The 15,160-nt window shown below is 56.5% G+C and overlaps 1 protein-coding gene across 1 annotated transcript in view; it reads right to left on the reverse strand.

The window, feature by feature from the left end:
• Positions 1 to 15,160, reverse strand: part of LOC144241121 (uncharacterized) — a 61,911-nt gene that overhangs the window by 27,816 nt on the left and 18,935 nt on the right. The window contains 10 exon segments of the mRNA XM_077775563.1: positions 568 to 578; positions 767 to 1,246; positions 2,139 to 2,281; positions 2,457 to 2,588; positions 3,275 to 3,429; positions 9,152 to 9,259; positions 10,677 to 10,788; positions 11,670 to 11,773; positions 11,924 to 12,102; positions 13,670 to 13,795. Coding sequence (XP_077631689.1) covers positions 568 to 578; positions 767 to 1,246; positions 2,139 to 2,281; positions 2,457 to 2,588; positions 3,275 to 3,429; positions 9,152 to 9,259; positions 10,677 to 10,788; positions 11,670 to 11,773; positions 11,924 to 12,102; positions 13,670 to 13,795 — 1,550 coding nt within the window.

The following is a 15,160-nucleotide window of genomic DNA, read 5'->3' on the forward strand; positions in this document are numbered from 1 at the left end:
CCCTCAATGCCTAAAACAGCAAAAAATCCAAACTGCTGTGTTGGAACCGCAGTGACCCGGGGAAACAGTTTGACATCCACTGTGCCGGGGACTGGGGACCCAGCAGGACAGGGTAGCTGGGGCCCCCACTGGGGTTTCTGCCCAGCCCCTGGGTACCCTTTGGGGACACAGAGGAAGGGCACAGGCTGTAAAAATACAGCTGACGGCTTTAAGGTGGTCTTGGGGTGGGCGAGGAGGGGTCACGGTTAAAAGTCCTTGGCGAAGGCGGGATCTCCCTCAAGCTCACCCTGCAGGGCAGTGAACCCATCCCGCACCCCACCGGCGGCACTAGCCTCGCGGCCCTCCCTCCTGACCACCCGGTCTGAAGCGCGCCCCTGGCTTAACTGAGAGCGGCTTGCAAGCTGCCCGTTCAAGGGCGCGCCTACTCCCCCCCCGCCCAAGCCTCCCGCAGGGAAATCCATAGCGGGCAGCGCCTCGGTGGCTCCGGTTAGCCAGACCCCTGGCTTGGATCCAGCTCTAAATCCCGTTTTGCCAGCTGCCTGTCCTTGTGCCAGAGACTCCGCTTGCCGGTGTCTCATCTGTGAAGGGGGACGATGACAGTCTCGGGCTCCCCGGGCGGCTGTGAGAGGCCCACCCCAACCGCACGGCCACGCCCACCCCGAGCACAAGGCCACGCCCACCCCGACCGCACGGCCACGCCCACCCNGGACCGCTGTGGGGGAGGGCCGCCTGGGGCCGAGGCCTGGCCAAGGGACGGGCTAGGGACAAGGCGGGGAAGGCAGTGCGGGGCGCCGCCGTTCCTTCCCTCCTACCCTGCTCTGCTCAGCCCAGTCCCTTTGCCTCCGCTTGTGTGTCCCTGTCTTTCCCGTCTGTCTAGCACTTGACCTTTCTCCTGCTCTGTCTCTGTTCCTGAGAGCTTCCCCTGTCTTTTTCTGGCTCCAGCCTTCCCGTTTTACTTCCCCCCTTTTCCATGCATCGTATGTGTGTGTTCCTGCAGTGGTGACTAAAGTCTCTCTCTGTCCCACACACATTGACCCGAATCCCGGAGCCGTTCGCCACCAAGCCGGAAGGCAGATGGTGGAAGGCTCTGCCCTGGTGCGGAGATTGTAGAAAGGTGGCGGGGGCGGGTGGTTAGGTCTGCCCGGACTGTGGCGTCTCCGGGGCACCCAGCCTAGTACCTCCACGTATGAATTATCTTCTCTCAGTTTCTCGTTGGACAGAATGTCCTTTATTTTCTGTTTTTTTCCTGTCGTGGAGAAAAAGAAAACAGCAGGCAAATTCAGAGGTCAATTTCTGTCTCCCTGGTAGGCACGGAGGGGACTCGGTTTTCCCATCTATAAAATGGGGGCAGCTAGAATTCCTAAACATGTAGGTCTGTTGGGAGCATCTGGCAGGCAAATGCCTTAAATAATATATTTTATTAGTGTAAGTTCTCCTTAAAGGTGTTGCTCTCACGTCCTTACATTATCTCCAGAAAAATCCCATCTAGTGAAAGGCAAACAGGGGTCTAAAGCTGCCTGATGCCACACGACATACTACAGATAACAGGTAAAAACTCTCAGCCGTGACTTACTAACCTCCAACACCAGCTCATATCTGTGGACTTTAAGATTACCTTCAGCCAGACTGAACTTTCATTCACTCATTCATTCACTCATTCATTCACTCATTCACTCATTCATTCATTCATTCATTCATTCACTCAGGACTTAAGCCAGACTGAACTTCCTTCAGGTTCTCAAACACATTTCACTTTCTCTTGCCTCTGAGCCTCTGCATGCGCTGTTCCCTCTGTCTGAGATCTCTCTCTTCCTCTCATCCCACCACCCTATGGGGTGAACTCCTGCTCCTTCCTCATGCTCCTGCCTGGAGCATCTGCCTCCTCCAGGAAGACCCCTTGGACTCCTCCCAGAGACCTCCAAGCCCCTGTGCTGTAGCTGTCTTTCTGACTCCCTTCCCGGGGACTGTGAGCCCCGACAGCGACAGCGGGAGCTCTTCTGCCCTGTTCACACAGCATCCCTGGCGCTGGCGCACAGCAGGGGCTCAGAGGATGGGTGAGCGCCTCCCGCTGGCAATCGGGGAGCGCACGAAGGCAGAGAGAGGACCCCGGATGGAAAACCAAGGCACGGCCAACTCACTCTTGACCCCTTCGAATAGCAGAGCCTCGCCGTGGCCGTCCTTGAGCTGCTCTTGGAACAGTTTGTAGCAGGACCGGGGGCTGGCGAGGAGCAGCCGGAAGCCCTGGAGGCAGAAATGCTGGGGTCAGAGTCTGACCCCGGGGCTCCCAGGGCAGCGGGCTTGGACCCAGGCTGGCCCCCCTCCTGGGGTGGAGGGAAAGCGAGTCAGGCACGTAGGGCCAGGCCTCCCAGGCAGAGTGCAGGGAGGTACTTGGGAGCCCGGGGAGGAGGAGGCGTGCGGCTTCCTCCAGGCAGCCCCCACACTGCACCTTCTTGTACACGGGGACGAAGCTCAGGAACTCGTCCACGTGGCCCACAAACAGCCAGTCGGAGTAGAGCTTCACCGGCGCCTGCACCTGCTGGGCGCTGAGGAAGTCCTGCAGGGCCTGGTGCATCTCCTGGCTCTCACTGCTGCTGACACAGGATGGAGGGGGCGTNGAGGGGTCGAGGTTCTGCTTCAGCTAGGGGAGGGAATCAGAAGCCTGGATGCCTTCAATTCTCTCCTCCAACGCTGAAGGGGTTTAGGAGTTGCCATCCCAGTTTTATTGGGGGAAACTGAGGCACCAATTCAGGACAGCAAATAAGACCAGAGCTTAGCCTCAGGAAGCAAGACCCATTGCCTCAGCCCAGATGCCGGTGTTGTGAGGAAACACGGGGCTTACCCGTATTGCTCACAGTTCCGTGGAGAGCCGGTCCACTCTGAGTGGATAATCTGTGTGGCCTTGGGGACATTAGCTGTGTGGCCTTGGGGACATTCCTTCACCTCTCTGGCCTTCAGATTTCTCCTTGCTCTGGTCTCCAAGGTCCTTCCTGATCTAGCCCTTTGCTCTCTCTCAATCTGCTCTGGCCACCCTGGCCTTCTTGAACACACCCAGTTCAGTCCTGCCTCAGGGCCTTTGCACATGCTCTTTCATCTGCCAGGTACCCTCCACCCTAGATCTCCAGGCAGCCATGTCCCTATTGCCATCAGGCTTTCCCTGATGACCCTCACAGTCCCCAAGTCCCTGGAGTCTGTCGAGGCCCTGGGGTTGGAAGCAAGCAGGGAGGGCTTCCATTGTGGCCCTGGGTCCAGCCCTCTCCGCCCCTCCCCTCCTCACCTGGGGTAGCAGCTGCTCCCAATGAGAATCCTGCCCAGAGGGTATTTCTTCCTCCCAACCTTGACCGGGGGGCTCACTTCCAGGTTTCCAAAGGAGTCAAGGTCAGAAGCCCCTCCTGTTTGGGGCCCTCGAGTCACGTAGCCGAAATCGGGACCCTGAGATGGGAGAAGCACGTACCAAGTGTTAGAGAGCGAGGTCCCCGCATGAGGAGAGCGCGGGAGCCACGTCACGGGAAGGATCTGGCAACAGCCAGCAGCCGGTTGAGCGCAGGCACGGCTGTCCCTTGTGGGATATGCGGAAGGGGCGCTGACCCAGCTGGTAGGAAGAGGGAGCAGTGTTTGTTGAGTGCCTCACACGTGCCCGCGGCTCTGGAAATCTTAACTCGGCTGTAACAACAGATCCGCAAAGTACCATTTTTGCCCTCATTCTGCAGAGAAGACATGCAGCTCAGAGCGGCATGTGGCTTCTTCGGGTCCCACGGCCAGCTGTGGAGGGACGGAGAGTCGAGCCGTCTCCACGGCAAGGCCTTCTGCACCACACCATGCAGCATCCTGACCTCGGGCTGCAGCGGGCTTCACTGAATGGCTGTGATGTCCCCGTGGGGATCTTTGCAGAAGAACAGGGTGGGTGACACATCTCTCCTGGCCTGTGTGAGTCTCCTGTGGCTGCTATAAATCCATCTAGTGGCTTAAAACAACATGCATTTATTCTCTGACGGCTCTGGAGGTCAGAAGTCCGAAATCAGTCTCACCAGGCTAATGTCAAGGTCTGGCAGACTGGTTCCTTCTAGAGGCTCTGAGGGGAGAACCTGTTTCCTTGCCCTTTTCGGCTTCTAGTAGCTGCCTTGGCTGCTGGTCTCCCCCATAGTCTACATCCTCTGTTGCTGTCATCAAGTGCCTTCCCACCTTTGCCGTCCCCCTTCCAAGGAGCACCACGATGGCACAGAGCCCGCCAGGTAACTCAGGGGCACCTCCCCGTCCTAGGGTCCCTAACTTAATCACATCTGCAAAGTCCCTTTGCCACAAGATAGCCTCAGGTCCTGGGGACTAGCACAGGGCCGTGTGTGCGGGCCACCATTCTGTCTACTGCACTAGCCCTAGCTTTTTACAAATTGATGGAGTTTCATGGGGGCCACCGACTCCCTGCAGGCAGATTCTAAACCGTGAGCTTGCGTGCATGTCTCTGGGAAGAGAAGTTGTCTCAAGTGACGTCTATGACTCCCTCGGTTTAGAAACCATTATTCCTGGGGTGTCTGGGTGGCTCAGTTGGTTGAGTGTCTGACTCTTAATTTCTAGCTCAGGTCATGATCTCATGGTTTGGGAGATCGAGTCCTATGTCAGGTTCTGCGCTGACAGCACCGAGCCTGCTTGGGATTCTCTCTCCCTCTCTTCTGTTCCTCCCTCATGCACGTGCTCCCTCTCCCCCAAAAATAAATAAACATTAAAAAAAGGACCCTGCAATAATTCCCCATTTCCCAGAGTTTAAACAAATAGCCTTTAAAAAAACAGTCCCCCGGGGCGCCTGGGTGGCTCAATTGTTAAGCGTCTGACTTCGGCTCAGGTCATGATCTCACGGTTCGTGGGTTTGAGCCCCGCGTCTGGCTCTGTGCTGACAGCTCAGAGCCTGGAGCCTGTTTCAGATTCTGTGTCTCCCTCTCTCTGACCCTCCCCTCCTCATGCTCTCTCTCTCTCAGAAATAAATAAAACATTAAATAATAATAGTAATAAATAAATAGCCCCCATTTATATCCCCATCACCTCTCTGACAGCCTCTCCTTCTGCCCCTACTTCTTCTCTGCGCCCCTGCCCACCCAAATCAATACACCTTTGATTGCATCATTAAAATATCACACGGAGGTCTGAAAAGTTACCCGGCAGCCTGCTGAACCGTTCTTTTTTTCCAGAAACGTAGACACCACCCCCCAGTTTTCTGATATCCTTAATTTAACTCTTGTGGCTTGCTGAATCAAGGCAGCTCAGTCTGATACGAGTTCAATGTCATTTCCTTCAAGAATGAACTCGTCTCTCTGGACTTGAGATATTGAACAAGCAAACGCCTGGCCTCATCCGAACCCTGTGGATGTGGTTTTTTGTTTTTCTTTTTTCCATCCAAGAGGTTTTGGATTTCTATAGGAGAACCATTCTCCTGAATAATGACATTGATGGGGAAGCAAGCGTGCACGGACCTCATCTTGTAATGGAAGCCCAGCGTGATGCCCTTGACCATGTTCTGTACACAGCTACAGATGGTGCGAATGGCAATTGGTGCTTCTCCAGTTCTTTCCAGGGAGACTGAGCCCTACACTGATGTGGTTGAAGTCCCGCCACAAGGTTCCTCTGGGGCCCTTCACGATCATTCTCCTGCCAGTTGTGGCAAAGAGCTCCCTTCCTCTTGCTTGCTCTGTTCTACCCCATCTGGCCTCTTCACTCTCCCTTGAACATGCCAGGCATGCTCCTGCCTCAGGACCTTTGCACTGGCTGTTTCTTCTGCCCAGAACACCCTTCACCAGACACAGCCGACTCTTTCACCTCTTTTGAGTTTTTGTTCCAGTGTCAGCTTCTCAGAGAGGCCTACCCCGACCACCCTATTTAAAACTGCAAAGTAGGGGCGCCCAGGTGGCTCCGTCGGTTGAGCATCCGACTTTGGCTCAGGTCACGATCTCACAGTTCGTGGGTTCAAGCCCCGCGTCTGGCTCTCTGCTGACAACTCACAGCCTGGAGCCCACTTCGGATTCTGTGTCTCCCTCTCTCTCTGCCCCTTCCTTGCACATGCTCTGTCTCTCTCTGTCTCTCAAAACCAAATAAGTGTGGGGATAAAAAAGAACTCTTGAAATGTCACACTATCTTATAAATAAATAAATAAATAGATAACTAACTAACTAACTAACTAAATAAAATTGCAATGTGATCACCTCACTAGTCTGGCACCTGGGAGCCCCTTGACTCTGCTCTTTCTTTACATCCTATAGCACTAGATCCCACCTCCCAACATAGAGTATAATTCATTTATTCGTTGTACTTATTGTTTATTGTCTGCCTTTCTGGGCTAGAATGTCACCTCCATGAGGGTGGGGGCCCCTGCATTGCTCACTGATATTCCAAGAGCCTAGAACCAGGCTGGGCACAGAGAATGGGCTCAAAGAATGTTTGATGAATGAATGATAAATTCATATAAATCACTGCCTTGGCTACTGCCAAGGGAGGAGCTCGGTTTCACAGGCTGTAGGCTTGGCTTTCTTTCATTCATTTTTTAAGTTTGTTTATTTATTTATGTATTTATTTATTTATTTATTTTAAGTTTATTATTTATTTAAGTTTATTTAAGCAAGAGCAAGCGGGGGAGGGGCAGAGAGAGAGAGACTCCCAAGCAGGCTCCCCACTGCCAGCACAGAGCTCCGTGTGGGACTCGAACTCATGACCTGAGTCATGATCATGACTCAAGATCATGACCTGAGCTAAAATCAAAGAATCTGACGCTTAACGGGCTGAGCCACCCCAGCGCCCCGTGGGTCAAGGCTTGGATTTCTGATGGCAAATGAAGGTCTGCAGAAGTGGGGTCCCCTGGGATGGGGACGTGCTAGAGAACCTCACACATGCGACCTGAGCTGATAAGCTTTTCCAACACAGACTTAGCAACAAGTCGCCCGCTTAACTCTCCTCTAGTCTTTCTGGTTCATCAAAGACCCGGGGTGCACACATCCATCCTCAAAACCAGCCAGTCTCCCAATTTAACAAGCAGAGGGCTGACTTTGGCTTCGCACTTGCACTCATTCCTACTGAACTGGCTTTAATTTCTTTTTTAATGTTTATTTATCATTGAGAGACAGAGAGAGACAGAGCGCGATCATGGGAGGGGCCGAGAGAGGGGGGAGACACTGAATCTGAAGCAGCTCCAGGCTCTGAGCTGTCAGTACAGAGCCCAACGCGGGGCTCGACGCATGAACCAGGAGATCATGACCTGAGCCGAAGTCGGACGCTTAACAACTGAGCCGCCCTGGCGCCCCCGAGCTGGTTTCATAACATAATTTTGTTTGATCCTATTTACCTTCTGGCTGCCTTCTATTTATGGTAAGTGCTGCTGGCTTTCCACAGACGGGTGTCCAAAATTTACTGACATTGTCTTTTGGGAGGAGCACCCACCGCGTGTCAAACTGCGTGCAAACTGCCCTGTGCACAGGGACGGGTGCCCCGGCCTCGGGCCCTGCCCTCCTGCTGCTGACAGTCTAGCAGGGAAACAGACACTATCACGGAAGTAGCCAGTCAGGGATTTGTCACAAAACACCCCCAAAGAAACCAACAAGGCGCTGTGGTCGAGAATGCCAGGGGCTGGGGCGGGGCGTCCTGCATGGTTAGGGATGACCTCACTGAGGAGGCTGGGACACAGTACGTCATGGGATGTGGGAAGCGGGAAGAGCATTGTAGGCAAAGGGAACAGCATATGCGAATGAGGCGAGTACAATTGGGCAATTGGGCGCATCTGGAGAACAGGAAGGAGGCCAGTGGGGCTGGAGCTGGGTAAGGGGCCGGGAAAGCGGCTCGTGATGTGTCTGGAAAAGCAGAGGGGGTTGTTGCCTGGTGACAAGTTTGACTTTTATCCCAATTCTTTTCCTGAGGGGTGGGAGTCGGAATCCCGCAGACACGCCCGCCTCAGCAAACGCCGCAGCCCCTCGTCCAAGGCCGGGTGTGGGAGAGGATAGGACACCCATGCTGAGGCGTCTGTCTGCCCACAGGACTCTGGACATTTGGCTTGTGACACCAGAGAATCTGACCTTTATCACACTCAGATTGTCAAAGTGAGAGACGGGCCACCGAGCAGAGAGGGCTGAAGACAGAGGGAGGGACGAAGGCCCCAACGGCATCTGGCTCATCTATCCCCATGGTCCTGAAACAGGATTAACCTGATTCGTGCGGAGAGACACCGTGGATGCAGCAAAATCTCTGCCTCAGCACCACTTAGCCCAGAAGCGTGAGCCAGACGCACACAAGTTGCTGAGTTGAACGCAGATTTTTTTCAAAGCTTCCACCCCTTCCCTGGGGCTCAGGGTGCTCCCCAGGAAGCCATGCATCAGAGCAAACCTTGCACCCCACACTCTCCCCTATGTTCCCTGGACACCCCGAATCAGCCTGGAACGTGGGCCTGGCGGCCATGCTGGTTACAAAGCTCACAAAGCTTCTCCTCTCTTCCTGTGTGACCCTGAAAAAGCTGCTTCACCTCTCTGAGCCTCAGTTTCTTCATCTGTAAAATGGGCCTAGTGATAACATCTAGATGAGAGGTGGTTGGACACATTAAATGAGTCAGTGCAGATAAAGGATTTGGCACTTTGACTGACACAGAACACGGGCTCAAGAGATGTCACTGTTATTATTATAATTCTGTGCTGAGTTTGCACAGACCTGCCGGGCGAGTCCGGCCGATCAGCCAAGATGTCACCCCCTCCACCCCCAAACACGCGCACAGTCACATCCAGGAAATGACCACTCTGATCCCCAAGCCCACACCATACCGCAGACAGAGCACCCCCAAAGGCCAGACCCTCCAGCTGGACCCTAGGGAAGGTTCTGGTCCCCGCTCCACCTCCACCTCGCAACAAGAGTATCTTCAGAGGTCCAAGGATGCCTAGGCCTGACCTGCGTCCCTGGCAGGGTTGTTTTGAGGACAGGCTGAGCTCACGGCTGGAAAGAGCTTCGGGAAAGGAAGGGTCGGATCTCATGTTGGCAATGACGAAAATAACACAGCCCCCCTGCGCGATCGCCCCTCAAGCAGGAACAGCAGCTGCGGAGCCGGGGGGGCTCAGCCACAGGGACCGCCGTTGGTGGGGGGGACAGGCCGGGAGGAGGGGAAGGGGATCTCAGCAGCTCTGGCCCCACCAGCACGTACCAGCAGGCATTTGATGGGGAATTCCTTCAAGCCTCTGTTCCTCGGAGAGTCGAAGACCACAGGCAGTGTCTTGTGCGGGGCTTGGATGTAGCCCACCTCCATTTCATCCTGCGGAGAGTGAGTGGAAGGAAGGCTGATATGGGTGCCGTGTGGGTTGTGACACCCAGTGCAGGGATGGAGGGGGATGTAAACCATCTACCCCCACCCCCAATGCCGTGGCCAAGGGCAAATTCCACCCCAGAGAAGGGGCTCTGAGGAAGCGGAGCTCATTATCCTGTGTTTGCACAAGCAAGTACACCCCCACTCCTGGTGAGTGCTGGGGCCCCTGATGCAGGTGCTCGGCCCGTGATGCGGGTGCTGGGGCCCTGGTGAGCCCTGGGCCCTGCCCTCAGGGAGCCCAGCATGTAGCACCCAGTGTGAGAAAGTGCTGGGTGGGAAGGTGAGGGTCTGTTGGAACACACAGGAGGGCTCCTGGTGCTCTGCTAAGGTGAGGCCCGAGGGTGGGAGTAAGAGAATCCGCCCCCCCCCAGAGCGGGGGCAGCTCAGACCCAGCCTAGCCTGTGGGGCAGAAGCAGGAAGGGCTGGGAAATGATCCATGGTGCAAGTCCCGCCCACATTCTGGTAGCCGGATGTGACTACTATTAGGCCCAACCCCTGAAGGTCAAAAATCGTGCAGTTAGCAATTTCGCGCCATTCAATCCAACTTAACATGGAACGATGAAAAAGGAAGAGAGGGTTCATGTGTGGGGTTAGGAGAGGGATGGGGAAATTGGGGGAGGGGAAGCTTTCAAGCTGGGATTGTATGAGCCTGACCCAGACGTGGGGGATGGGAACAGGGAGGACAGAGGAGAGGGAGCAGCATGAGCAAAGGCACTGAGGTGGGGGCAGGGTGAATGGCATGGAAGGGCAAAGAGCCCGAGAAAGCAGGGGAGGGGCAAGAAGGTTCAGCCAGCCCGCCGGCTGCCTGCAGCCACTGCCCCGTGCCAGGCACTGGGTGCTGAGCTGAGTGAGACTCGGTCCCTGACCTCGCGAAGCTCATAGCATGATGGAAGAGCCTGGTGCAGAAACAGAGCGGGGCTACAGTGCGGCCAGCAGGCTGGCCTAAGGTGAGGGGCAGCCAGGTCGGGGGCGGGGGGGCCTAGAGGCAGGCCAAGGAGCGGGTGCCAGAGCAGGGCGTGGCCAGGCATGGTGGCTAAGCCCATGAAGGCTGGCTGGGAGGAAGGGCCACCGGAGGGACCCACTGCGCTCCAGCCCCCGAGCTTTGCATCATTTCCAGATGCTTCTGAGTTTCCAGGCAGGAAGGTTGCTCGCATCTTGGTGACTGTGGCAGGCATGCAGTTGAATTGCTTGCCTGAGCCCCCAGATGCCGGGACCCTCAGGGGCTCCTCGCTTCCTGCCCATGTCGGGGAGGGTGGCCAGCAAGCCACGGGGCCAAGCCCTAGGAGCCTGGGTGCCCCGGGGTCCCTTGATCCTCAGCAGCATCCATCCTGCGTGTCGCAGCTCCTCTGGCCCCGGGGCCACGCACCTGCACCCACCGGTCCTCCATGCTCTGCTCCCTGGTGCAGATGGTCAGCTTGCACTTGGCTTCGTTGGTCAGCGCAGTCACTGACTTCAGGAAGTCCTCATTTTCAAACATCCTAGACAGAGTGGAAAGGAAGCTCCTTAGTGCTCTGGATTCGGTGGCCAGTGGCCTTGGCCAGGCTCTGAGGGGGCAGCTGGCCTCCGCAGGGTCCCTGGGGAGGGAGCAGGAGCTCAGGCCTGGACGGAGTTGACGAGGGGCACAGTGGCTGCTTGGGTGCCCGTGGCCTGGCTGGAGACGCCTGGCTCAGCCTGTCTCTCTGCTCTTCGCAAGCATCTCACTGAACTCTTGCATAATCCACGAGGGGAACTTGCAGGGACCCTCCTTCCACTGAGAAGCCAGAACGAGGGGTCAATGCCCAAGGTCATGCCCCCTGGGGGTGAGCACCGAGATTTGTCCCCAGGCCTTGCTGGCTTCCAGCCCGTGTCCTGACCACTGGGTGACTCAAGCGGCTAGAAGAAGAGAGGGGAGGGTCCCTCGAGACCCCAGGATGCTTAACAGGTGCTCTCAGACGGCAGGGTGGAGGCTGAGGCGCCCCAGAGCTGCATGTTAATGGGCAGATGGGCCCCATCCCCAGACCCAAGACCCCACGGTTCTGGGGTTGGCCAGGAACATGCATTTCAAACGGTCTCTGGTGCGGACGCCCGGGAAGCCTGGCTCGCGGACTGAGGGTTTTTGTCCGCCAGGTCTGGCACATTCTATAGTCCTTAGGCAGAGACAGCAGCCCCCGCATGCATCAGGGCAGGGGAGTGAGAACAAAACGCCAGCAACAGCCATCTTCCCCACCTGCTTCTTCCAAACTGGCCAGAAGCCCTCAGCCCACTACGCTAAGGGTCATTTCTCCCCATTCACACAGCAGATGGGGGGAGGGGGCGTGGCCAGCACCCAGGGCCCCTCCCGGGGTACCTGGGCCCCGCCGCTGACACCCCGGACCCTCACCTGCACACGTACACCTCCTCAGGGGGCTGGGTGTTGGGGGTCATGATCCAGGGGGCCACACGGAAGACCACACTGTCTTGGAAGACCAGGGTCTTGGGCAGCTCCTGCGAGGCGTGGGGAGGGGGAGGGCTGTGGGCGTAGCCAGGGCCCGACACCCAGCACGTCCCAGAGGCTGTTCGGAGCCCCCTCCCCTACAGGACCCGTGCCTGGTGACCCAGGTCCCCACCCCCACTTGGGCTGCCATCTTAGCCTACCGGGTTGGAGGTGTCCAGCAGGGAGACAGTGAGGGAAACGAGCCCCGGGAAGTTGGCGTCCGGGAAAGCGAGGCCCTCCACGTAGAAGTCCGTGCTGTGCTGGCCCCCCGGGAGTTCCAGGGGGTGACAGGGCTGCTTCGGCCCCAGGACCGGCCTGTACCTGGAGGTCTGTTTGCCTCCTAGAAGAGAGAAGGGAGGCTCAGGCCTTCTCCCCGCTGCTGTGATGCCGTCCCAGGGCCACCACTGTCGCAATGACAGGTCACAGCTACTCAGAGAAAGAAACTTAAAGTGCTAGATGGGACATCGCCACCTGGGGGTTCGGGGGTCGAGTAACGGGGTGGGGGTGGGGGTACCTGAGCCATTCCCAAACATATACCTTCAAGTCCAATAGACATTATGGTTCATTCGTTCGTTCGTTCATTCATTCATTCGTTCATTCATTCATTCCTGAGCACCTGCTCTCAGCTGACACTGGGGGAGGCCAGGGAGGTAGTCACAGTCTCTGGGGTGACTGAGGAGGAGCAGAGACAGAATCACAGAGGGTAATAAGCGCTGGATGGAGGGAACCCCAGAGGGCCAGGGAAGGCTTCCTGGAGGAGGTGAGGCCTCAGCAGAGGCAAAGAGTTGGTTTGTCACCACGTCAAGGTCAGTCTAATTACTTTGACCTAGATTGGAAGTAAGTCAGATCAAGTTGTGCCTCTGCAGAGAGCCCTCAGATGGGCTCCCCCCGCCCCCCAGAGATGAGAAGGCAAAGTCATCCCATGCCTACCTGAGCCGGCCCTTCCCCTTCCTTCTTCACCCTCATCTTCCATGTTAACCCTCGAGTACCGCACTCCAGCCTCACTGGCCTCCCTGCCTTCCTCAAGCCCCCAGGCACCATCCCGCCTCAGGGCCTTTGCACTTGCGGTTCCCTCTGCATGGAGTGCCCTTCCCCTGAGTGTCTGTGTGGCTGTTCCCGCACCTCCTTCTGCTCGAATGATACCTTAGGGAGGAAGCGTTCCCCCACCTCCTCTCCTCACAGCCCCAGACTCTGCCCCTCATCTACACCCCCTTCTGCACAGCCATCAGACGCTAGCTGTTTTACTTACTTATTCCATGCATTGTCTCTCAGCCCACCGAGAGGAAAGTGACATGGGTACAGGAGCGTTCATATGTGCTTAGCTCCGTGCCCTGCGCCTCCAACAAGCCCTGCGCTCAGGAGCAGGTGTGAGCTGCTGCGAAGTTAATGCGGCCTCTGGTTAGCAGGAGGCGGGAGACCAAAGCATGACATGCCACGCGCAGTCAGCTCGGATTCGACAGTCTGTGTAAGCAAGAGTCCTATGTGTGTGCGTGCGCGCGTGGCAGAGAGGAAGAGACGGACACAAGCACGGCAGCCCCCGGGAGGGGATTATGTCCTNCCGCAGTCAGCTCAGATTCGACAGTCTGTGTAAGCAAGAGTCCTATGTGTGTGCGTGCGTGCGCGTGGCAGAGAGGAAGAGACGGACACAAGCACGGCAGCCCCCGGGAGGGGATTATGTCCTCAGCGCTCACGAGCACCAGACATGATGTTAGTGTCTGTCTGCATGTCATCTGTGTGCCCTTGCTAGAAGGGAGCGGCAGAGAAGTGCATCTTGCTCACTGTCGCATCCTTGGCTCTAAGAACGTGCCACAGAACAGGGGCCCAGGAATTACTCGCCAAAGCGGGGTGTGAAGGGGCTGTCCTGGGGCGGGACGGGGACACCAGGATGACAGTGAGGGATGACTCACGGCTGGCTTGGAACACCCTGACTTTGTCCATCTCCGACTTGGCCACGTGGAGGAGCAGCTGGTGCTTGGCGAAGAAGTCCCTGGGGGTCTTCGTGTTCAGGGTCACCAGGGACATGTCTTGCAGGTCTGGGGTGAGAAGGGCGGGGCCTGAGACCCGTTCCTTGCCCACCGCCCCCCTCGGGCCCCCCTTTACCTTGTTGCCCGGTTTCCTTTTCTTTATGCTCTTTCTAAAATTCATTTTGGAATTAAAGCTAATTAAGTTTTTGGTCTTCTCCAGCTACGGTGAGCTTAGCATATAAGGTCCGTGAAGGAGGGGCCACAACTATGTTGTTTAAATGTTTTTTAATGCTGGGGCGCCTGGGTGGCTCAGTCGGTTAAGTGTCCAACTTCGGCTCAGGACATGATCTCGTGATTCATGGGTTCGAGCCCCATGTCAGGCTCTGTGCTGACAGCTCAGAGCCTGGAGCCTGCTTTGGATTCTGTGTCTCCCTCTCTCTCTCTGCCCCTCCCCTGCTCGCACTCTGTCTCTCTTTCTCAAAAATAAACATTAAAAATAAATAAATAAATACTTTTTTGATGTTTATTTATTTTAAGAGAGAGAGAGAACAAGTGGGGAGGGGCAGAGAGAGAGGGAGAGAGAGAAAACCCCAAGCAGGCTCCGTGCTGCCAGCTCAGACCCCAACATGGGGCTTGAACTCACAAACCATGAGATCGTGACCTGAGCCGAAATCAAGAATCAGACGCTTAACCACCTAAGGCCCCCCGGGTGCCCCAACCCAGCTATCTTGTTCATTGCTCTGTCTCCAGCTCCTAGAGCCTAGAAGCACCTAGAAACACCTAGAACAATGACTAGGACATGGCAGGTTGCTTGATAACTATTTGTGGAATGAAGGAGCAGACAGGCTTCTCCCCTGGGCCCGAGGGAACCTGAATAGTGGGCGACAAAGGCATGGGGAGAGCGGAGCTGGACGACAGTAGTCACTGCTGGACAACAGTCACCGGGTTAAGAGAATTGGAGTCGGTGGGTCTGAGCCCCGGGTCTGTGCGAGCCTGGGCATTATTTCAGCTCTCGGTGCCTCTGCTTCGTTATCAGTGAACAGAGCTACGAGCCGCGCCCACGGGGAGGGAAGAGCAAGGTCATGCGTGCAAAGTGCTTCCTGGAACAGCCAGCGTCCTGGGGGTGTCCACACGGGGCACTGGCTATTTTCATTATCACTCTGTGCCAGGCACCGCATGGAGGTGCCCCGGGCACCAGGCCGAGACGAGCGTGTGCAACTTTAACATCATCTGTGTCTGTGCTCTCCTAGCCACTCCCTCGGAAGCCCCCCGCCCCCCCACTTAGCACCCTCCTCCCCGGGGAAGTGTGCCTTCCATCCCAGCCACCTCAGGGGGCTGCCAGCAGAGACCCTGCCCCCACCACCGTGCTTGTGCCCTGGCACTGGGATGTCTGGGTTCAAATCCTGAACCTGTGACTTCCTGGCTATGTGACCT

This window comes from Crocuta crocuta, unplaced genomic scaffold (genome assembly GCF_008692635.1).
Source record: "Crocuta crocuta isolate KB4526 unplaced genomic scaffold, BGI_CrCroc_1.0 scaffold127, whole genome shotgun sequence".
Classification (NCBI taxonomy): domain Eukaryota; kingdom Metazoa; phylum Chordata; class Mammalia; order Carnivora; family Hyaenidae; genus Crocuta; species Crocuta crocuta.